The 24,146-nt window shown below is 37.4% G+C and overlaps 1 gene segment (V, D, J or C); it reads right to left on the bottom strand.

Moving 5' to 3' along the window:
• Positions 1-24,146, bottom strand: part of LOC115387513 (Ig mu chain C region membrane-bound form-like) — a 74,349-nt gene that overhangs the window by 8,480 nt on the left and 41,723 nt on the right. The window contains 1 exon segment of the C gene segment in view: positions 1,588-1,639. Within this exon segment, the coding sequence occupies positions 1,588-1,606 (19 nt within the window).

Below are 24,146 nucleotides of genomic sequence, written 5' to 3'. Positions count from 1 at the left end.
ACGGTATTTTATCATAAACATGCATGACTTTAAATTAACTTTAGAAGTTGTGTATGATATATAATAATTGTCTTACCTGATGAAACTGTTACGGTTGTACCCTTTCCCCAGTAGTCGAAACCATAGTAGGAGCACAGTGCTGAATTTACTCAGCCCGTAGTAACAAAAGCCCATTTACTAAGTTTCATTTTCAAAAAGTCCACTTTAAAGTTTAATTATGAAGTGCACCAATTTAACTAACTTTGATCTTATTTTAACAACTATGAGTGTAATATTTCTATGTCAGAGAATTCAGTGTAACAAATCAGAAAGACATTTCATGTTACACATAAAAATGTAATTTCTTTTTTTTACCTTATGACTCTGTCATCAACTTACACTTAAATTTATACGAAAAGAGGACGAACTTACCAGTGTTAATTCAACCTTTTTGCCTTTTTTGTTCAGAAAGCATGATCACAATATACTAACCTCTCAACAACAAAAACATGTCAAAGATTTGCCACTGAGGTTTAAATGTAATGCAAACACAGTAAATATTACATTGTCATCGAAAATGATATAATGAAGAAAATGATATTTTACCTGTTGTTACAGTCACCGTTGTTCCTTTTCCCCAGTAATCAAAAAACCAGTCATCACAGTTCTGAAAGTCTTTTGGTACTTATAACAAAAACTCATGATGGTTTTATGAATCTCTCTCATATATTTAGTTTTTGGTGATATCCAGAGAGAATCTTCCACAAATTATAATTCATAGATGAATATTCTGATGCACTTGTGCCACAAGGTTTAATTTAGTTTTTACAAGACAACACTGTGGTTTTATCTCTTTTTGTCAATAGCAGTTTTAAGGTTTAAGAAAAAAATAAAATAAAATAATAATCGGACTCTTTCTTTCGTTCCAGCCTTTTTCGAATAGAAGTCAAATTATTTGCACATTTGAAAATAAAGTTTCCACAAATGTAACACATAACACATTCACATTTAGTAATTTGGCACATGGAGTCACAACTGTATGCCCAAAACGAAGCAACAATAAATGAAACAAACGTTTCCAACTGAAATTTATGGAGGAAAAAGAAAAAAGACTGACTTACCAGCTTCATTTAACCTTGTTGCCACAATATACCCACCTCTCCACAAGAAAAACATCTCAAATTAAATTTGCCACTGAGGTTTAAATGTCATGCAAACAGAATAAATATCACAATATCACAAAGGACATAAGGAAGAAATTATTTTTTACCTGTTGTTACGGTCACCATTGTTCCTTTTCCCCAGTAGTCAAAAGCACCATCACAGTGTAACAAACCAACACATTCAATGTACAAAAACAACTTTTATAATGTGCTTGACTTCACCATCTTCTAAACAAGTTGAACTTTTTTCTATTCACATTCACGCATGACACAACAAAGGTTTGCTTACCTGTTTGTTACAGTATTATTATTTTGTGATCTGACATCCAAAGTGCAAACCCAAGTATTTTAAAATGCAGTTTTCTCCCCACTGAGGACCAAACATTCTAACCTGTGTATTTTTGACATTTATGACAACAATATGAGAAGAAAAAGCTTATTTTACCTGATGTGACAGTCACCATCGTTCCTTTTCCCCAGTAGTCAAAAGCAGCATCACAGTGAAAAAAGTCAATACAACCAACATACAAAAACATGCTGGGAGCAGAAAACTTCCTCAAAGAGTTTAGTTTTTTACCTTTAGTTACCGATATTCCTTTATGTTCCAGTAATCAAAGGCTCAGTCACAATGATCAACACATCAATCATATAAAAACTAATATTTTTGGTAATCGTGTATCATCCTGGGATGAATATTTATTTTTAAGCTTTTTAATTAAAGCTTTAATTTACCTGTTGTCACTGTCACCAGTGTTCATCTTACCCAGCAAGTTAAAAAGTCACAGTGACAAATATTATTTGTGTCATCAGAGCTGGAATAATTAATAAAATGTATAATTTTTAATCCATTAAACCTAATATGTCATCCAGCTCTGCTCATGTGGAAGATGTTTGATGTCACATTCAACATACATGCAGAAATTTAAATTAAAGACAAAATAACAGGAAAACATCAAAAATGTATTTTCAGTCCAAATAAATTAATTACTTACCAGAAGTTACAGTGACTTGAGTCCCTTTCCCCCAGTAGTCAAAGCTGTAGTCACAGTGTTACATGTCATATGACAGCCTATGACAGATACTTATTAACCTGGAAGCAGCAAGATTACAGTGATAAAATAATTCCCACCATATTATCTACGTGCATTTCTCCTGAGATGTCCCATTTCCTCTTGGTTACATAAAAGGAAGTGTGTGTGCCATCAGTTGGTGAACAACACTTCCTCTTTCTCAGCCCCTCTCCTCAGCTTCAGTCCCTTCAGGGGTTCAAACAACAAGACTTCTTTACTGGAGTTGAAGACAACAATGCCAACTTCAACAGGGTTAGATAATAGCCTCGTCCCATTCTTCGATTATCAGATGGATGCAGATTGATGCATTACCAAATTCATGTTACGTGGTGCACTTTGCACCAGTTCCTGTATGATGATGTCATTTAGAACTTTCCTGACGAGAAATTGGCAACAATGTATCCGTTTTAAATGATGTCATAAAATAATTTTACCTAGATATTGAAATTGGCATGTCTGCAAACTGGATGATGACATGAAATTTCCTGACAGGAATTGGCAACTTTGTTTTTTTGTTTTTTTTTTCCACAAAAGTCACCCTGTTGTCTTGTTGAGTGTTAGATTAATGACTGGCTGTATTAGGTCTCTCTTTGAAGAAAAGGCCACAAGGTCACCAGTTTAGTGTTTAGTTATTGTCAAGTTCCTTTAATTATTAAGCACTATTCATTAAAATAATCATATTAATCATACAGGGTGAGCCTGACTAAGAGTTGGGTTTCAGGTGAGTGACGTCACACAGGTAGCAATGTGTGTGTTGAGACCAGGGTTGGGAGGGTTACTTTAAAATTGTAATCCGGTACAATTACAAGTTACTTGTCAAAAATGTAATTAGTAACTTACTGTAATTACTTCAATAAAAAAGTAACGTACCAGATTACTTTTAGTTACTTTTAGATTACTTCACCAGCAAACATAAAAAATAAAGACAAAAACAATGTGTCATCCTCACAGTGTATTGACAACTCTACACAGTAAACACTAAATGCTCTGAGTGTCATGAACTCTGCTGAACTCTGTGTGTTCAGCCCCAATTAATACCAACAACATGACGTCCTCTGAACCTACTGAGAATCTGACTTTCTTTCTTTCTGACTCAGGATCAGCTTCATCAGTTCAGACTGTGTTCCTCCAGTTGTTCCACAGAACAGCAGCAGCACCAGGAGCCGCACTGACAGTGTTAACACACATTTATATTATATACTCAGTCTCCTGTGTACTGCTGTAGCGAGGAGCAGTGCTTTGAGTTCAGGTATGCTATGCTCAGTATTTTTTTTCAAGAGTTAAGAGTTCATTTATTCCTCAGTGACAGAAGGAAACATGCAGTCTCCAATCAATCCTCCATCCAGGCTGAAGATATTATTGCCTCCATCAGATTCTTCTGAGTTCAGCCTGGTGAGGCTGTGGTTCTCAGCAGTAGGTTACTGACAGGTTAGCAGGCTAATAACACTTTAGCTTCACTGTGAGTTCAGGTGTGTTTCATACCTGTCGATGTGTCTTCAGGTTTGATGTTGAGTCCCTGGATGTTGAGACCGTTTTCACAACTGGGAAGCAGGATTTACAATGTACTGAGCAGTTCTGGTCTCATCTGACTTAAATACAAAATGTCTATGTTTCCAGCCAAAGAATGAGTTTCTCTCTCTGGAGCAGCCATGACTCCAGCAGCAGGTGGTAAAATCCACGACATCGCGGGTTGTTTCATTCATAGTTAAACATACCAGCAGAGCGGGAGGCTGCTCCAAGATAGCGGTCATTGCGGCGTCTATCATTTATATATCTATGGCATCTATTGTTTTTAGATCTATGATGTGACGGTTGGTGCTGTAAAGTGCCGTAAAGTGTCACAATGTCTGTATACGACGCGGATGTCTGTTGTAATTCTGGTATATTCCGTCAGATTTTCAAAAGTAATCCCGCTCAGTAATTTGTTTTTTTATGAGATATGCCTGTAAGAGATTACATGTTTTTTGTGTGTATTGTAATGGATTACAGTTACAATTTTTTGTATCCTGATTACATCACGCCGTTGCATGTAATCCGTTACTCCCCAACCCTGGTTGAGATGAATAGTGGGCAGTGTTTCCTGCAGGAAAAAAGTTTGGCCGGGGGGGAGCGTGTGGTGCTGTGGTGAATGCTGCTCGTGTGAGCTGTCAGACCGGGGGAGGGGGGAGGGGGGTGGGGGGGCTGCTTCCACTGCTTGCACTGCTTGCACTGCTAGCGCTGCCGGTGTTCAACCGTCGGAGAGGTTTTTTTTTTTTCCTCCTCTCCGTTTTCCGTGCGCTGCACAATTTAGCGGCACCCGGACTGAAAAGGTTTGGCGGAAACCCTGGTGGGCTACGAGACCCGTCATTGTGCAGCTTCAGTATAGGTAACCAAGTTCTAATGGTACACTAAAAATGTGGTATGACTCATTAAATTAGCATTTATCGCCGACGTTCGGAGCGAATGCTCATTAGTCATCGGAAGTAGCAAATATGGACTTTCACAATAAAGGCACTCTGCCGGTTCCTCCACTGGAAGTGACATATTAGTAATGGTGACTTGACAAGTTGAGAGAGAACCAGCTGAAGCAGTTGGAATGATGTTGGATTGTAATCCCTTCGAAAACCAACTTTATTGCTGCTGTTTATACAGACTGGGTATAATAACAGACTAAGTTTATTGTGGATGTGTTTATCTTAAGTTGTATTTTGTTGTTTGTTGAAACCACACACACACATACACACCTTTGTGGATTATGAGCACAAATAAAGTGAAGAGAAGAGGAAAGCTCCAATCACCTCTGTTCCTTCTTCAAATGTGGACTGGGGCGGGTCACGGCCTGTGGGGGCCGGTTCTCTTGAGTGTGTTCATTCTTTGCCAACCAACTAAATTTCCAGTTTTTCAAACATTTTTCAACACAAACTGATTGAGCTTATGCATCACAATAACAGACTCCTGAACCAGCAAGTCCTTTTGGTCAGGAGAATTACCTGGAACCTTCATAAAAGAAAATAATGACATAGCCTCCTCATTCCTCTCTGCTCCCCATCCAATGTGTTGTCACCTCAGACATTACATGCATGCGGTGGCCATCTTGTGGAGGTGCCACTCACGATGTATTTGATGAATTATGCCTGATTTCTCCACACTGCTTCTCCTTCTTCTTCTTCTTTTGTTTTGGCGTATCACAAACAGCTTTAAGGTGCCGCCACCTACTATACAGGAGTGTGCAGTATCACATCACATGCCTCTCAGTTTCCCAAACTACAGTGCAAGATGAGGGTCACAAAACTCGCATCAAATAAATTAGTGCCGTCAATAGGAATTTTAATTAACTCATTATTGCGTTAACTTTGACAGCTTGAGTATTTATATTTGTTTGAGTGCTCTGGTTATTATTAGGAAGAGGGCTGGGGTACGGGGTACATTGAGGCATGAATGAATGAACTGAGGGAATGAGCGTCCTCCTCACCAGCTGCTCATACTGAAGCCAAATGAAAACATTGGGATTCCTGAGAGTTACGCCAGTGTTGGGATTCATGTCAAAAATTCTCAACTCCGCTCTTAAAAACAGTTTTTGAGGATCCACCTTCAAAACACAGCTGCATCTCTTTTTTTTCTTTTTCACTATATGCGACATTCTGTCATAAACAGCCGTGTCCCCTGATGGCCCATCTGGGAGCCCTTTTGGTTCCTCAGGTACTTGTAATGGTATCCTTTTTCTTGACCTTTCCCGATCCTCCTTCCCCTTTTCAGGACTCACCAACTCTCCACAACAGACACGGTTGTAACTGCCCAGGTATCTCTTGAGTTTTTTTTAAAAGGAAAAGAAACATGCAGACATTTTAAGACATGGTTTGTCGCCACACATCATATACCTTGTTCACACAGGTTACAACAGTATTTCTCGTACATGTGTGTGATTGTACCTACACATAGACATTCATAATATGGAAGGTACTAGGTAACTGTTCAACAAAACTCACATTGTCAACATTGTTTTGGAACAATTTGAGACTGCTTTCTGTGTTCAGTTTACTGTCACCTTAACATCCTTCATATTGCAGCGTGGATGAATTCATAGGGATTGCAGGTTGTTGGTTATAATGGCCATGTTTACATGAGAATTTTGATTCCCAAGAAAACTTAATTCCACTTTAAATGACCTTGTAAACACCTAATTCTGAATGAAAAATGATTATTATTAATAGTGGACATGTCAGTATCACTTCAGCTCCCTGTCCAATCAGAACCCTTTCAAGCCGAAGTGCTAAATCAGAAATCAATTAAATAAAGGTGAATAAACCTGATTTTCATGTAAACCTTATTTCGTAATTAATATCCCTATGCAAATGAAAAGAAGAACACTTTAATTTAGAAGATTCTTTATGAATTATAGATTAAAAAACATCATAACCGTGGCAAATGACCTCTTCTGCAGGGGTGCCAAAAAGGGGGTGAACAGGGAATGGATTCTAGGGGCCCAGAAAGGCCCCTGATAAAAATATAATACTGACAAAATGAATATGGCACTATCTTTTCTTTTCATGGGGCCCAAACTCCCTGGTGGCTCCCCTGCTCTTCTGCATCTGTTTCTTCAGTTCAAAAATGATTCTACCAAATCCTACACAGCTTTAACCTTGCATAGCAGATGGGCCTGTCTGATTCAGTTCCTAAATCCTGCAGATCCCATCTTGTAGCGCTCCATAGACCAATGGTTTCACTCAGTTAAAATTTCACCGGCCCAATCAGGGGAAAGAGGCGGGAGCTGCGGGAGGAGCGGACGTGACGAAAGACGTGACGACAGCGGGAAGCTCGAAAAAGTTCGAAAACAATGGCGGCATGCGGAGCGATCTCCGTGGACACGGCAATATCTGCAGTTTTATAAGAAAGCGACGCAGTTTCTTCTTTGAAAGAGGAGCACAGAACATCAGTTCAAGTCTTTTTGTCAGGAAACGATGTCTGCTGCTTCTCAGCAGCAGCGCACATAAGCGACGTCACACCGTGGCTTGATGTGGATTAGTCTGTGGTGAGTGTGTCGCTTGTCAATCAGAACGGTCGTCCAATCGTCGTCTTCTTTGGTTCGAACGGTCGTCCAATCGCCAGCTACTGATTGTTTTGAAGGTCCCGCCTCTGAAATCAAATCGGAAGAGCGGCTACCCAGATGGATTTGTGAAATATTTCTGTGGCGGACATATGAAACTGTCTATCTGGCGTGTCAGGTTAACACAGCTTTGGTGTTGAAAACAAAATTGCCAATCAGATAACAATTTGAAAGCTGAAGCCAGATGTAGGTTTCATCGTTTGGTTTCTGGCTGTATTCGAGGCGCCTGTGAGTTTGGCTGGTTACATGATCAAAGTTGACTTTGATTTTGAAAAAATTTGGCTTTGACCACGAGATTGACGAAGGAAAAACTGGGCACCTGTCCAGGACAAATTCTATTCCTTGAACTGGACAAAGCAGATAATTACATAAACTGATTACTGCAAAGTGGTCAGGATGGCAGTCACAGCATTAATATATTGACAAAAACAAATTTCACCGTCAATGATTATTTTTTTCTTTACCCAGAAGAGTCTGCATTTGAATGTCAATGTTAACGTCATCTTTATGTATATAGCATATTTAAAAAGGACCTATGGCCAGCTAAAGTGCTTCACAGTAAATAAAATAGAACAGTAAAAGCTGGTCAGCTGAACTCAGGGCTCTGGACGGCCAATGAACCTTAAGGTCTGATAAATAATTTGGGGCCAGCCCGTTCAGCGACTTAAAAACAAATAAAAGAATCTTAAAATCAACCCTGAACCTACCCACAAGCCAGTGGAGTGAGGAAAGCACCAGAGTTCTGTGCCCCTGTTTTTTAGTTCCGGTTAGTAGGCGAGCGGCTGCATTTTGAACTTGCTGCAAGCGGTTCAGTTCAGACTTGTCCATGCCGACATACAAGGAATTACAATAATCGATGCGTGATGAGATAAAAGCATGGGTGGCTTTTTCTAGATCAGGCCTGCTTAGATATGGCTTGACTTTAGCGAGGAGCCGAAGCTGGAAGAAGCTGGCCTTCACCACTGCACTGATCTGCTCATCAACTCTGATTGCCCCATCAATGATAACAGCCAGGTTTTTAGCCTGTGGTCTTATGTATGGTGTCAGTGGGCCAAGGGAGCTGGCAAGGACCTGGACCTGACTGAACCACAATGATTTAATGTGACTGAAGTAAATTGTCAATATTACTTCAATTTTATTGTTTTTCACTGCTTAAGAAGAATAAAAATCTCTGAGCACTGTCTGCTACGCTCAGTCATTCAAAAACAGAAACAGTTGCTGAACCTCCAATGGAAGCAACTTGGGCTTCAGTATTTTGCAAAGGGACACTTTGACACATCAGCTTTGGAACTGGAAGACAACACCCTTCCCCCACTCAGCCACAGTCGCTCAGGCTGGTGAGGCTTATTGAATTGGGAGATGTGTTACAGTTTGGTCTTCCAGTCTGAAGTGTCAGTTTGTTGGCTCGGTGCGGAAGCACCTGCTGTGGTTTGGATGCTTTCCTGTGTTCCATAAATATTCAGCAGTGAGGACACTGAAAACCACAAGTCTGATATATATATCTAAATACTTATATTATCGTTTATAAGTTGAAAAGATCTGTTGATATTTTCTGAGTGTAATATTGAAATGTTAATTTATCAGTAATTCATATTCTCCTGAGTAAATATGTGTTTGCTTCTTAACTTTTCCTCAAAATTACAACATTATTGAATAATTCTGATGTAAGTGTAAAAGTGTATCTTTTTTTAATAAGTAAAATATAATGTTTATGCAAAGATAATGCATTAAAAAAAGACATGGTAAGTTTTCCTGCTTGTTGTCTTTTGTGGCTAAAACTGAAAATAAAAGGCAACTCCATGCTTCAGATCAGTCTTGTGGAGGTTTTTGTAATACCACCAAACACTGTGATACCAGCTCCCACTGTGCTGTACACAACACCATACACTCTGACAAAAACCTCAGTCTAACAAGGTGCACGGTCAGGATTTTCTGTTGCATCTTAGCATTTGAATTTCTTTGTGCTTGAATGTAAATATCAACAAACTTAGATGCAAGATTGTTTTCAGTATTTCACCTTTATGCAGTGTATCCAATGCCGTTGTTTGTTTATTCTGAGAATTTCTGTTCATCTATTATTTGGAATAAATACAACATATTTAAAAATACATGAATAAGTGAGGATAACTATGCCATGTTCAGAGTCTGTCAGGGTCCATGTTTGTCTTGTCTATTTTTTGTTAGGTTATGTTTCTCCTTTCAGGCTCCTCAGCTTCCCCCTCATCGTGTTTGATTGCTGTTCTGCCCTGAAGTCTTTCACCTGTGCCTGATTGTGTGATTGTCTGCACCTGATGGCTGCTCTATAATTTGGGCTTCTGTTGGTCTGTGTTCTTCTCTGGGTGGACTGTGTTTCTCAGGGATGTTTTGTCCGTGTGTCTGTTTCTTATTAGGAGTTTCTGTCTCATACCTGTTGCTCCTGGCATTTTCAGTCTATCACCAGCCTGTGACAGTCATTGAAACAATCTCAATATTTGAACATTCTTACTGCCCTCCAAAAACCTGACTTGATACATATAATGAGCAGAAATGGACTTGTGTGCTTTTTTTTTTTTTTTCATCAATATCAGCATTTCATCAGCATTTCAGTTTCTTTTGCTGTCACTGTGACTGTTTTGCAAACTGATCCAACACTGTACAGCAGGAAAAAAATAATCATCTTTTTGTTAAAAACCACAAGCTTTCACTCTGTCTCTTTTCACTCTGTGTGCAAAACTATCATAGAACTTTCGTAAAGGAGGGAATTATCCAAGGTTTTCATATGATGTGCTGACTTGTTGCTTCAGATCATTTGCAGACAGGTTTTTGTCCTTCCTCGTGTCACTGTGGCTCCCCGTATAGCCACACTGGCTCACACCAATACAAAAACCTGTGACTGAGTCTGTCAGGACTTATTTATTGTCTGCTGCTGTGTTTTTATTGGCAGACACTAAACATAAATTTTCATTTTTTTTTTGTGTCTTTTTAAAAAACTTTGTCTTTGATGTGCCTTTTGATGCTGGATTATTCTCCACTTTGAAAAGGTTTGATTTGATGAACTTTAATAAATCTGAAAAAATGTGGCGTGAAGTGCAACACTTTGTTGAAATATTTATTTTAGTGAAGAAAATGAACATTTCTTGCTGAATATTTTCTTATGTAAACAATAATGAATACAAGACAACATTCGTTGATGTAGATTCAACCATACTATTGTATCTATTACGAATATAAAAACTACTGTTAGTGTGTATTTTTCTTATTTTGCATTCAGACACATTCACAGGTGAAACCAGTAACAAGCTGGTTTGGTTTGGTCTTTCTGAACCTCCACATTAACCTTTTCATTATTTTTCATGAATAGAAGAAACTGAGTTTTGTGAATTCAAAAATATCCTTATTCATTTCAGTTTTTTTTTTTTATTATTCTTTTTTCTTAATTCATTTCAATTTTTAGGCCACATGGTAGTTTGACCTCTTGTCTCCTTGTGAATATTTCTCCAATTGAAGTCTTGACTTAAAAAAAAAATTCTGTGTTGCGTTTGGACAGTGTCTTGGGTGTCTGTCTCACTGGTCTTTACAAACATGACAAAAGCTGAACACGTATTAAAATGTTGCTGCTGGAGTGCAAAACTCTGTATCCTTCAGACACAAAACACTTTTCCCAGAGTTGAAGTTGGAAAAGTTGATTTTCATTTTTTCAGAACCAAATGTTATGAAGAAGCTCCCAGAAAAAGGCAGGAGGCTTGTTCCTTTCTTTCAGAACAGCAGTCATGTTGTCCTGCATACTCTTGTATTGCTTTAAAAATAGTTGCCTTGTCTTGTCTGTGGGGATTAAAAGTAAAAAAATAATCAAGAGGTTAATGTTGGATTCAGACGGTTGTGTTTGCAGAAGCACCGAGGTTCATCAAAACTACACAAAAATCACCAAAAGCTGTTGGACTTATTCAGCTACATTTCAGAACCTGATTATGTTTAGTTAGATTTTTGTTGTCATTAACTGTGGTGCTTTAATCACCAAAATAAACTTAATCCATTTTGAACCTGTGCTTCTCTTGTTTCCTCTTTATAAATTAATATACTCAGAATATGTGAGAAAACCTCAGAATTGATGAATGCTTTGTTAATTTTATCTATTCTTAACAGGCTACAGAGAAAATTGCTCAGTGTTGTCAGTTTTTAATGCCGCGCTGCCTTCAGATCAGTGCAGGTTTTTGTTGGATCATTAAGCACTGTGGTAGTCACTCCATACACAATGACAGACACTGAGACAAAAACCTTTGCCTGACAGAATGAATCATCATTGGTTGTTACTCTCAGGGAGAAAAACATCAGACATATCTTTCTTTATTTTAGTATTTTTATTTCAGGATTTTTAAAAATAGAACATCAAATACAAATTATAATTATTTATTTTTAATTTTTGATGAATTTCTTGGATGGTTTGCTCTGGAACTATATCACTGTTTTCAGATCGTCTGACAATATTTAAACATCTGAAGACAGTTTTATTGTAAATCTACAGGAAGCAGTAAAAGAGTTATTTTAAACATCAGAAAGCAGAAGGTTTTTGTGTTCAGTAAGTTTTATTGCTGTTGGTGTTGAAGTCCAATGTTGATCAATATCATCATGACACAAAGCTCAATACATTTGATTAATTATGAAATTTTACAATTATTTTACCATGTAGTGTTTTTGCCCTCTCATGAAAAGGTTTGTCTTAAAACTTTTTTTTTTGTTGCTGCCTCATGTTTGCGCACACTCAGTGGGTGTTTCATGTGTTCATCATGTATTTATTCACAGTATCTCAACACAAATTTGATTGTGTGTATTCAACCATTTAGTCACAAAAACCTTTATCTATGTATGCATATGTCTCTGTCTAACTATGTATCTATCAACACAAGAAAAACATTAAAAAAGTACTTGACACTCAGGCCTTTAGGAGGAATGTTTGATGCTTTGTTGTTTTATTGAACAAAATAAGTTCAAAATAAAAGGCTTTAGTTATAATAGAATAATTACCTTCATACATACACAGCCAATGATGATTGCTCCAGCTAATGATGGACATTTTCAATTGAGTGAGAAATTTTGGACATGTGGAGTGTGTATGGCACTTAAACTCTACATCCAGGCTTTCTGAAGGGACAGAGATCCTCTTCTTCCATAGCAGGTTTTTGTCACAGCATATATCACACTGGGCGTTGTTTGACACCGTGCTGCAACCCTGTACAGTAACTCCACCATATACACTCGCTGTCACGCCACACATATGCCTGAAGCTTCAACTCTGGAATTTCAGTTTAGTTTAGTCTCACATTAACAGGACACAGTGACAAATGACACTGGTGTGATTTGAGAAGAAGAAAAAAAGCAATAATAATAATAATAATAATAATAATAATAATAAAGCTTGTTTATTAAAACATCTGCGTTTTTTTATTTATTTTTTTTAGGTTTGTCATCCAGAGTCTGGACGTAGCAAAAGGTGAATGTACTGAAGTCATTGTATCTCTGGTTAAAGTGTACATGAGTCCCCATAGTGATCCATATTAATCCATGGTACATGAGTTTGACTGCTTTATTTTTCTTTCTAAATGTAAATTAGCTTCAATTCAAATCATTTAGGGCTGAATGATTATTTTAAATACACTTTATTCTCTTATTTATTCTCTAAGTTTCTCATGAAACATTATTGCTCAATGGTAAGTGTAAATGTTCATATTTTTCAGGAAGCTTTAAAGTATATAAGCAAATCTAAAAAAAAGTTGTTTTACACTTTGGTGGTTTGAGAAGTAGTTTGGCTTCATATCATCGATGGAAACTCGGCCTACCGTGCGTACGGTTCATACAGGATCAAGCTGACTTCCCTTGACAGGTTTTTGTAACTGTGTGATTCACTGTGGCTACCCCAGTTGTACACGGTCTGTCATCCTCATACAAAAACCTGTCCCACTTTCTAAATGTTGACTGGCAGCTGGTGATGGAAGGGATTTCCTAACAAAAAAAAGATGTATGAGATCAGAATCGATCATGAGTGTAACGTTTATTTTCTATAACTTCACTTTATGCATAAAGTCTTATATATACCCCTTTTATTATTGAATGTGGTTATTTGATTTTGATCTCATCCAATACATGAACAAATCGTCCAACATGAGCAACTGCTGAACACTCTACAACAGAACTCAATTATTTCATGTGTTTATTAATAAAATGAACTAAATTGGAGGTGAGGATAGTGAGACTGTCATCAGGAGTTTGCAGGTTTCATTCCCACTGCTGAATAGTTACTGCTGTGGGTCCCTCAGCAAGGCTCAACAGATGAGAAAACCTCGAAATGAGGTGTCAAAATGATTGAAGTAAAGAAAAATACTCATAAAAAAAGAATAAAATTTGGTTTTACAGTCATTTTGTGTGATATTTATCATTGATATAGTTATTCATTCACAGGGATCCTTGTTTGAAACCTGATGACCACGAGAAAAAGAGATGACTTAAGTTTTATAGTTTTTGTCACGGTGTGTAAGATGGTGTATTGAAAGTAACTGTCCCAAAAACTGTGCTGTAGCTGAACCCCAGTGACATACACTCATCTCAAAACCTCTTCCCCCTCTCTAATGGATGCTGATTTCAATTATGTTAGAATGGAACAACAAAGCTGAATTTTATTTCCATCAAAGTAAAAAGGTAGTGACTATTAGTTCTCAAAATTACTATTTATGTTTTTCAATATAATTGTAGTTCCGAGTGGTGAAGTGTGGAATTCTTCAAATCATTGCTGTATTTTAATATGATTGTCTTTCTGCATTTCTGTCTTTTTTTAAATTAGGTGTATTGACTGTGACGAACATTGAAACAGGAAGAGACATGAGCACAATAACACAACCTAAAGTTATTTTTATATTTTATGAACACCCTCTAAAGAAGTATACATTCAAGAGATGCTTTGTTGCTCTCTGGTGACAAAGTTCACTCTGTTTTTACTAATTGATCTGGAAATTCTTTGTTTGCGTTGGTGCTCATTGACACTTATGCTTTAATTTTTCCTTTTGTATTCCTTGTAAATGTGACAGTTTTACTGATTTGACTCATCCTGAGTTTATGGCCATGCAAATCCTCATGGCAGAGATGAAAGTCATCTCCTGCACAGAGCTTGTAGAACAGAACAGCATCACTGCACTGACCTCTGTTGGAAAAGCTGAAGCCGTGCTGTGCTGAGAGTGGAGTCATCACGTTTCACAGCCTTGTCTTAGAAAATGCATATTTTGACCACCAGATGGCGGTTAAAGCAGGATTCCCAACTCAGTGGAGTCATCTTTCCACTGGCTGACAGAGTCCCATGCCTCAGTGGAGACAAGATCACAGTGTTGAATCAGTCAATCCTTTGTCTCCATGTCTGACTCAAAAAGTGAAGTTATTCCTCACTCAGTTATTCTCTTGTTCATCCATAAGCTGAGTGGTTATTACAGTGGGTTAGATCACTAATGTTTCACACAAATTCAAAAACTTTAAAAATACTGATGATATTGTGGTAATCAATGAAAAAGATCTAAATTGTATCATATATATTTTTAAATTGTGCATTTTTATACATGATTAAATTTGTATGGTTCCTGATGGATAGAGGCCAAAATTGACAAAGTAGAAGTACTTCATTACTCGAGTATACTTAAATGTTTTAGTCTATTAAATACTTGAATAAATAGTTCATGCAACTTTTGCAATACTGCCTTGTTTTAACTTCTAAGATTGATAACTGAACAACACACAGAAAGTCCTTTGAAAAGAAAAGGCAGAGAAACAGGAGTGTACACATCGGTGATTCACAGAAAAACAACTAAATTAACTTGAATACACTTACTTTGTGTTAAAATGAACCATTGGTTTCAACTGGGAGTGAAAATGTCAAGGTGTTCAACTCAACTTTATGGGGGATTTTCGCAGACGGACTCAAAGTCTGAGTGAATCAGTATTTTTGCTTCACACTCAGATTTTCAGTTTATGTTCATTATATTAAAAATATTTAACCCTCATGTTGTCTTGATTTCATGTTAAGCAATTTGGTGTTCCTTTTCAGAACTTCTGGAAGTTTTCAGTGGCCTGTCCTTGAAAACAATTTCTCAAAAACATAATTTTTGGATAATTTTGAGTTTAAAGGTATACTGGAGGATCCTCAGAACCAATCAGAATTGTATGGTTCCAAATCGTAATTGGTCAGTCATAATGTCAGTCAATGTGGGAACGCGTTTGCGTGGTGACATATCATGTCGAGTCGCCGCCTCTGTGCGCGCTCTGGTTTCGAGCCGTGCATGCGCAGAGCATTGTTTAGGAAGTGACATGCAGCGGGAGCGACCAAAGCACCTCATTCGGAAGCGGCTTGCTCTTCCCGCGAACGCCTCCGAAGATGGCGAGCCACAAAAAAGAACATTGTTTGAGATGGCAGAGGATAGAAGAAAGGCCATAGAAAAGAAGGACGAAACGCTTGTTTTACTCAGAGATTCCTTCACGAGTCGGCGGACATTCAAAGCACAAAAGGGATTCAGGACTGATCACGATGTGGGGAAGTTTCTGCTGGACAGGTAACATGTTTATTATCCCATTCAGATGTGTTTCTGTTGCATAAACACGTAAGGCACCACTTTACGGATCGTATTCTTATCTATGATTGGAAGAAGGGTCCGACATAATTACAAATGTGTTTTAATCCTATGCAGAAAGACGATGCTCCAGCTGCGCGGATGGAAACAAACTGACATGCGGCTGACGTGCGCGCTCCCCTCAGTCCTCATGCGGAGGGAGCCGCGCATGCGCAGTGCTCCAAAAATGGCAAAACGGCCATGTTGTACGAAATCGGCGGAGAATCCTCGAATATGCCTTTAAATAATATCAGATGACACGTGGGACACTGTTTATTACAAGGTCTATTTCTACTTTCAAGAGACAATTGAAGACTCAATTGTTCAGAGAACACCTGGGGACTTAATCCGACCCCATGTTCGGGGAAGAATAGATCAGGTGTTCTAAAACCCAGCACTTATGTACCACTGACTAAGTTGACACACAAAAAAACAAAAAAACAAAAAAAAAGGGGGGGGGGTAGTGGCTCCTCTTCTGCAACTTGATGGCAACTCCCTTGACCAATCGCACTTGAAGCAATTGAAGCATTTACTAATGGTTTCTTTCTTTCTTATGTCTATATTCTTGCTTGTGTTGTACGTCGCTTTGGACAATAGCGTCTGCTAAATTAAATTGTAGAATTGTAGACAAGGTACATTTGGGTCAAAGTTATCAAGGACACTGGGTTTGAAAACATTTGTATTTTTTATGCAGTCACAAAAAGTAACACCTATAGATTTTTTGACTGTTTCCAAATGAAATTTACCGCTGACCGCTCTACCAGCTGAGCCTTCAGGGCGAGTGAATCAGTAAAGACCTCTGGAGGAAAAACAGTCTGTCCTGTGCAGTAAGTGGTGGTGGCAGCTCGGGCTTGATTCCTCTAACCGTACCCTCCATGGTCAGTTTGTTTGGAGCCGTTTATCATCAAGAGTAGTGAAGATGAATACATTTTGCCAAAGCTGTATGATTTATACATGGAAATAATTAATAATAGTCATATTCTTCTCTCATTACACAAACTCATGAGTTCAAAAGTCTCGTATTGAAGCAGCTCAGCTCAGTAATGGAGATACATTAAGACTTCTACAAGAGTCTTTGTGCTTCTATGTAAATGAGAAGAATATGAGTACTTCTGCCACTTCTTGTTGTGTTTCTTGTTTTGAGGAAATCTATTTCCAGACCTGACGGTTTCCTCAAAGTTTTCAAACAGCAGGTGCGGTCCCAGAGGAGCAGAGATGAGGGCCACGTGATCCATATGTTTAGAAACAGCAGGGAACTGAAAGCCGACCTGATATCCGTCCTTTACAGCGCGATGATTTCAAGAAGTTCCTAGAAATGTTCTGACAAAGGTACACAGTGGTGTCTGAGGACGCTCAACGAAATGTTTTACGGAGTTTAAGGAAAATACCAGTGAGATGAAAAACACAATATGCAGCAGAAGAATAATGAAAAGTTTTAAAATTACACAGTGCTTTCTTTTCATTACTCATCTTTTAAGTTGCGTCGCACTTTGAATTGCAGTTTGATTATATCTACACATACAAAATGTCTATTTCAACCACTATTTAATAAATCATGACGATGTAGAACAATTAATAGAATAATGCAAAACTGAAATTTCTTTCACAGACTGAAAATATCTTGACAAAAATGCAAATCCATTGGTTTAAATCATGGTAATAAATGTAAATGTGGTTGTCTAAGTAGCATTTATTTTACTCATGACTTCAAATCCACATGTGAAAAATATTTAAAGAGATACTATCACTGAAAACTTAAGTAATGTGTTTCTATTTCATGACTTTGAACCAGAATTTATCTGTTCAGTCACCCAAGAAAAGTGAAACATATAAATTATAAAAAACATATTACTGAAAACATATGCATAAAAAATACACAATGCCAGGAAATGTATTCAGACAAGTCATTTTTATTAACGTTTGATCAGTTATTGATGCACATATATTATTCACAAGTCTTTAAAAATGCAAAAAACAGAAGATTTTCTGAAAATATCCGAAGAAATGGAAATCAATGTACCCTCAGCCATCCCAGCCTTCAGTGTCCTTTCATCTGTGACAAAACAAAAAGAAAACATCAAACATTAATGTGGTTCAAGAGCTATCATCATATGATTGGACATCACAGTTAGATTTGGATTGTTGGAACTGAAGTTGATCATTAAGTTTGTTTTAAGATTTTTTTTTTTTTTTTTATGTTTCCAGAATTGATATCACATTTAAAACAACGCAGGATTTTTTTTCCAACAACAAATCTATGAAAGTTAAATCCTGTTCTATATATGGCCAGTAAACACTTTCAAAAAGTCAATGTAATAAAACTTTTGTCTTCATGCGGGATGATCAATATTTTTTACTGATATTTACGTCAATGATCTTTTTTTTTTTCTCCCTTCACAAATGAAAAATGAAGACAAAATTCCACAGTGAAGAGAGGGTCAAGACTCCATTTGTGTGTCATTTATCTTGGTTGGATGAGTGCAGAAAATCTAACATGCAAACCTTTGATGTAACTGACATTCATGCATCTATTTGTATGAATAAAAACATTTTAAAAAAGGCGTTTTACCTTGATGAGACTGAATATCATGCTATAGAAGAGAGAGAAGATGAAAAGAAATATGAATGTGGATGTTGTTGACCACAGGCTGCTGATTTCATCCTCAGGGTCGTGATCGGTGCAGCTCAGAACAAAACTTGTCTCAGAAAGATCACCTGAGGAAAAGGGAGGTACATTGGACATTGTTAGAGTATTATTATTGTCATTTGAACTTATTTAAATTTAAATTTTTGTACATATTTTGTTATGCATTATTGTACTGACTGCTCTGCGTGCTCTGAATTGCCCCTTTGGGACAAATAAAGTTTTTTGAATTGAATTGAATTGAATTATGTGCAGGGACTGATTTTCTGGAGGGGATTTTGGGGGATACAGACCTCTTTCTATATAAAACTACTCTCATAAGCAGACTGGACCAAAAAGCCTCAAAGAAATGTTTTTAATATCAAACTAAAACAAATCAGTTACCTGTCTTGTGTTAAATGAGAAACTCATGACATTATCCCCAAACTGACACTAAAGAAGAACACCAAGAGTGACGTTGCACCAACAGGAATATTAATATCAGGATTTATCTCCAAATTTGTTGGAAACTACTGCTTCTAAATGTGTTTACTTGTGCTACGAAATGAGTGGATGGAGCACTGATCCCCTCATGCACAAAGTTATCAAACAAATCATCATTGTTCTGAATTGGCATAAACCTCTCCTGATATTTCATTTTCATGAGGGCAGATGCACTCAGTAGATAGTGTGTGTTCTCTGAGATCCTCATGTCAGTAGATCAACTTTCACTGATGTGCATGTAAGACACATCCATCCCTGTTTTTGTACCAAGTAATGCACTTTAGTTGATCTATCTTGTTTTTTAAAATGAAAGTTTTGATAAATGACTGACCAATAAGCAACAGTGACAAATATTGATGGATGACAGTGAGAAGCGTATACTTTCAAAGTGTGTGCACACATCCATCTATCTAATTTTACTCTCGTTTAAAACTGTTTTCCATCATGTGGTTGTTTCAACAGAGGAGTAAATACGTGTGTTTGGTGTCAGCTTTCTCTCCTGAGTTGACAGTGTTCACCTTGTTTTGTTCTGAGATGGTGTCTCTCATGTACATTTGCAACAAAAGCGTCTCCATGCAACATCAACATTTATTTGAAACACTCAGCATACAACCGAAGACATTGTGACAGAAGCAGATTGAGACAAAACATGTTAACAGATGACATGATTCTGTTTGGCCACAGCGTGAAGCGACAACACATGAACACAAAATACAAAATACCACATTTAAAGCCAGATCTACTTTGATCCACATTCGCAGGATTTACCCTCTGCGTCAGACACTCCTTTTGTCACGTTGAACTTGGGCGTCCATACGTTGCAGTGGAACATGTTAGTCTTCCACTTTTCCCTGGTGGTGGTGTAAATACTTGTAACCAAGAAGCCATTTTTGGTTTTTTGTGAAGTGGTCGTGAAGCCATCCTGATACTCTCCACTGCTTTGTCCATCATCTTCTGACCAAGCGATGTAGTAATCCTGCAGCACGCCACTGGAGACCAGACACACCAGAGTGACCTCGGCTGAAGATCCCTGATTGATGTCTGTCTTGATGACGGTCACTTTTGGCTCACTGCCATCTGAAACACAGATTTAGAATATTTATGTATGTATGAGCCTAAAGTGCTGCCTTGATCAAGACGTCGACATACCTCCGTTGTGGACAGTCAGCTCTCGAGTGGACGATGTCATGTCTTCACTAACGGCAGAACAGCTCACTTTGCTGACTTGGCTGTACTGTGTGAGGGTCATTGTCAGTTTGCTGCTTTTTTTTTATAATTCACATTTTTTATTGAATTTTTCATTTTTTCAACAAGAACAAGAACATTCAACAATAACAAAAAACAAACAAACAAACAAACAAACAAACAAAAAAAAAACAAAAAAAAAAAAACCCCAGAATTAAATAACTAACCTATAAAGGCAGGTTTTTTAGCAGGCAATGTCCATCACAAAGTTTCTAATGAAAAATTGAGAGGGTTTAACATATAATGGGTGTTTAGCAGATGTGGCACATTCTTCATATGCTTGTATTCACAATAATATTCACTTTTCAGCTCCTTACATACACAAAATCTCTAAAACTCTCCCATTCTTCATTAGCAGCCTCATTCCCACCATTCAGTCTCATCAGCATTTTTTCATAAGTAGCCATTTCCATCATTTGAGCTTTCCACATTTCCATTGTAGGAGTTCGGGGTTCCTTCCAGCACTTCAGGATCAGACGAGCACAGGTCAATAGACCGGATTTCAATATTTGGTATTTGAATTTATTTAAATCTGGTACTATTGTTCTGTCCCCGAGGAGGCAAAGCCTTGGTGACGTTGGGAGTATACATTCAAGCCAATTCCCTACAAACTCCAATACATTTTCCCACAGAGGAAAAACCCAAGGACATTTCCACATAGCATGTAAATATGTGCCACGGTCTCCCTTACATTTCCAGCACAGGTCATCGTCAATTAATTTCATTTTATTAAGTCTAGTCGGAGTGTAGTAATATCTATGTATAATTTTATATTGAATAAATTTGCTCCTAGCTTCTCTAATATATCTTTCAGTGCTGGAAAGAATCCCCTTCCACGTTTCTTCATCCAAAGTACAATCTAGATCTTTCTCCCATATCATCTTTAAAGAATCACACCTTCTGCTGGTCTTCCAGGGACATAACTCGTACCACTTGGAGGCTGTTTGAGATGTTGGTGGTAATTTTAAGAATTGTTCAACTATATTAGCATCGTTATTTATAAAGATCTTACCTTTAATGCAATGTCTGAGCTGTAGATATTTCCAAAAATGGGCCCTTCCTTCCAGTTTAAATTTATTGACTAATGTTTGATAAGAGACAAAATTACCCTCCTCATACAAATCGTCTAATGTTCTAATACCTTTTTTCAACCACTGGGCCCAGTAAATGGTTTGTTTACCTATTTTTATTTTAGAGTTATGCCAAATAGAAGCCGATTTCTGGGTGTTATGTGAGATTCTACAAATTTTATGTATGCCCTGCCATATTTTCCTTGAGTGGGTTAAAATTGGGTTCATCATATTGTTGTCCTTTTGTTTAATCATTTGTGAGAGAGTCTCTGTGGGTTTGAAAGGGAATGTGAGCTCCTGTTCAATCAGAATCCAGTCCAAATCCGTGTTCGTTCCACTCCAGTGTTTCATGAGTTTTGCCATTTCAAAAGAATTGCTATAATAAGAGATGTTTGGCAAAGACAACCCCCCATATTTCTTTGGTTGATAGAGTTTATCTAAACAAATTCTGGGTTTCTTTCCACCCCAAAGGAAGCATTTTATCATGTTGTTATATCTAAGTAGCAGTTGTGGAGGGATGCATAGGGGGATCATTCCAATGAGATAGTTAATTTGTGGGGCAATAACCATTTTAATTGTATTTATTTTCCCCCATAACGTTAAATTTAATATGCCCCATTTCTCCAAATTACCCTTAATTTTATTTAATAATTTTTCCATATTAGTTGTAATAATCTTTTCTATATCCGAATTTAGTTCTATTCCTAAATATTTCATGTCTTTTGGGAGCCATTTGAATTTAAACGCATTGAGTAGATGAGGGGAGCAGGTCTGGGAGACTGGCATGGCCTCTGACTTATGCCAGTTAATACAGTATCCTGAAACTTTAGAATATGTTTTAATAGTTTCCAGTAATTGTGTTACAGAGTTAGCTGGGTCCTGACACAGTATCAGAATGTCGTCCGCATAAAGAAAAAGTTTATGTTCTCTCCCTCCTGCAGTAACTCCTCGAATTCCGGGCTCCTCCCTTATCGTCACAGCAAGAGGTTCAAGAAATATTGTGAACAATAAAGGACTAAGACTGCACCCCTGACGTGTCGATCTGGATATGTTAAAAAACTGAGATATCATCCTATTGGTGAAAACAGCAGCTTTCGGATTTGAATATAAGATTCCTATCCATCTGCAGAAATTAGCGCCAAACCCAAATCTTGACAGTGTTTCAAATAAAAAGGCCCACTCCACCCGATCAAAAGCTTTCTGGGCATCAAGGGATAAGGCAACAACAGGTTGTGGGTTAGATTTATTCATCCATAGTAGATGTAATAATCTCCTCATGTTATCAGTTGATGTTCTATTTTTTATGAAACCTACTTGATCTTTGTGTATGATTTTTGGCAAAACTTTTTCTAATCTCAGAGCTAATACTTTTGATAATATTTTACAATCAACATTGATTAGACTTATAGGTCTGTAGTTAGCAGGGTCTGTTAAATCTTTATCTTTTTTTGGTATTAGGGATATGATGGCTTCATTAAAGCTGTCTGGTAACGATCCATACTCAAATGCTTCCTGCAAAACCTTTGTAAGCACTGGGCAAAGCACATCCAGATATTTCTTATAGAATTCAGCTGGAAAGCCATCCACACCTGGTGACTTCCCAGACCTCATATCCATAATAGCGGTTTTTACTTCTATATTTGATATGGGGATATCCAAGTTATCTTTTTCCGTCTGAGGAACCTGTGGCAGTGTAATCTTTTCAAAAAAAAAGGCAAAATCCTCCTCATTAGTTGTATTTGAAGATGTATATAGTTCCTCATAAAAGCTTTTAAAAACCCTGTTAATGTCAATAGGTGATGTAAGTAAGTCTTCATTTTCTCTAATTGTCGAAATTGTATTATTTGCATCCTGTGACTTTAACTGTCTCGCTAATAATCGTCCGGTCTTCTCTCCATTTTCATAGTAAATAGTTTTAAGCCTAAATAATGCATATTCTGTTTTTTTGTTGTAAATTTCATGTAAATCAAATTTTAATTGACAAATTTTACGAAATTGTTCCTCCTCAAACCGTTCTGCCAGGATTTTTTCTAAGTCAGTTATTTCCTTTTCTAAAGATTGTAACTTTCTGAGGTTTTCCTTTTTTTTCCATGAACTGTGAGAAATAAATTTTCCTCTAACAAATGCTTTAAGAGCATCCCACACTGAAGCCAGTCTCTCTGTTGAACCAATATTTAACTCTAAAAACATGCAGATATCTTCTCCCAGTTTTTTGGCAAATTGCTCATCTTGTAGTAAACTTGTGTTCATTCTCCATCTTCCAGCTTTGTTTTTATCAGCATTCAAATCTAAATGTAGCTCCACCAGTGCGTGATCTGTTATTGCTATAACCCCTATATTACTGTCTATAACCCTATCAACCAATGAATTAGAAATTAGAAAAAAGTCTATTCGTGAGTAAGTTTTGTGAGAGTGAGAATAAAATGAATACCCCTTTTCCCGTGGATTAACAAACCTCCAGATATCAATTAAACCCAAATCTTCCTGTAAGCTATGTATGGCAGTTCTATCTCTGGGGGTTGCACCCGGTCTATTCTTAGTGCGGTCTAAATAATCATCCATCACCTGATTGAAATCTCCTCCTAGGATAATTTGGCCATCCAAGCCTCCCAGCATCTTGTTAACTTTATGAATAAAAACTGAGCTTTCTTTATTTGGGGCGTAAATATTACATAATGCAACTTTTACTCCATTAATTTTTGCCTCCAGGCACAGGGTGCGTCCATCATGATCCTTTGATTGTTTTGAAAGTATAAAATTTAGCCTTTTGTTAATTAGAATAGCAACTCCA

This window comes from Salarias fasciatus, chromosome 4, assembly GCF_902148845.1.
Source record: "Salarias fasciatus chromosome 4, fSalaFa1.1, whole genome shotgun sequence".
Lineage (NCBI taxonomy): Eukaryota > Metazoa > Chordata > Actinopteri > Blenniiformes > Blenniidae > Salarias > Salarias fasciatus.
Note: the sequence above shows the minus strand (reverse complement) of the source record. Positions and strands in the feature narration are given on the sequence as shown.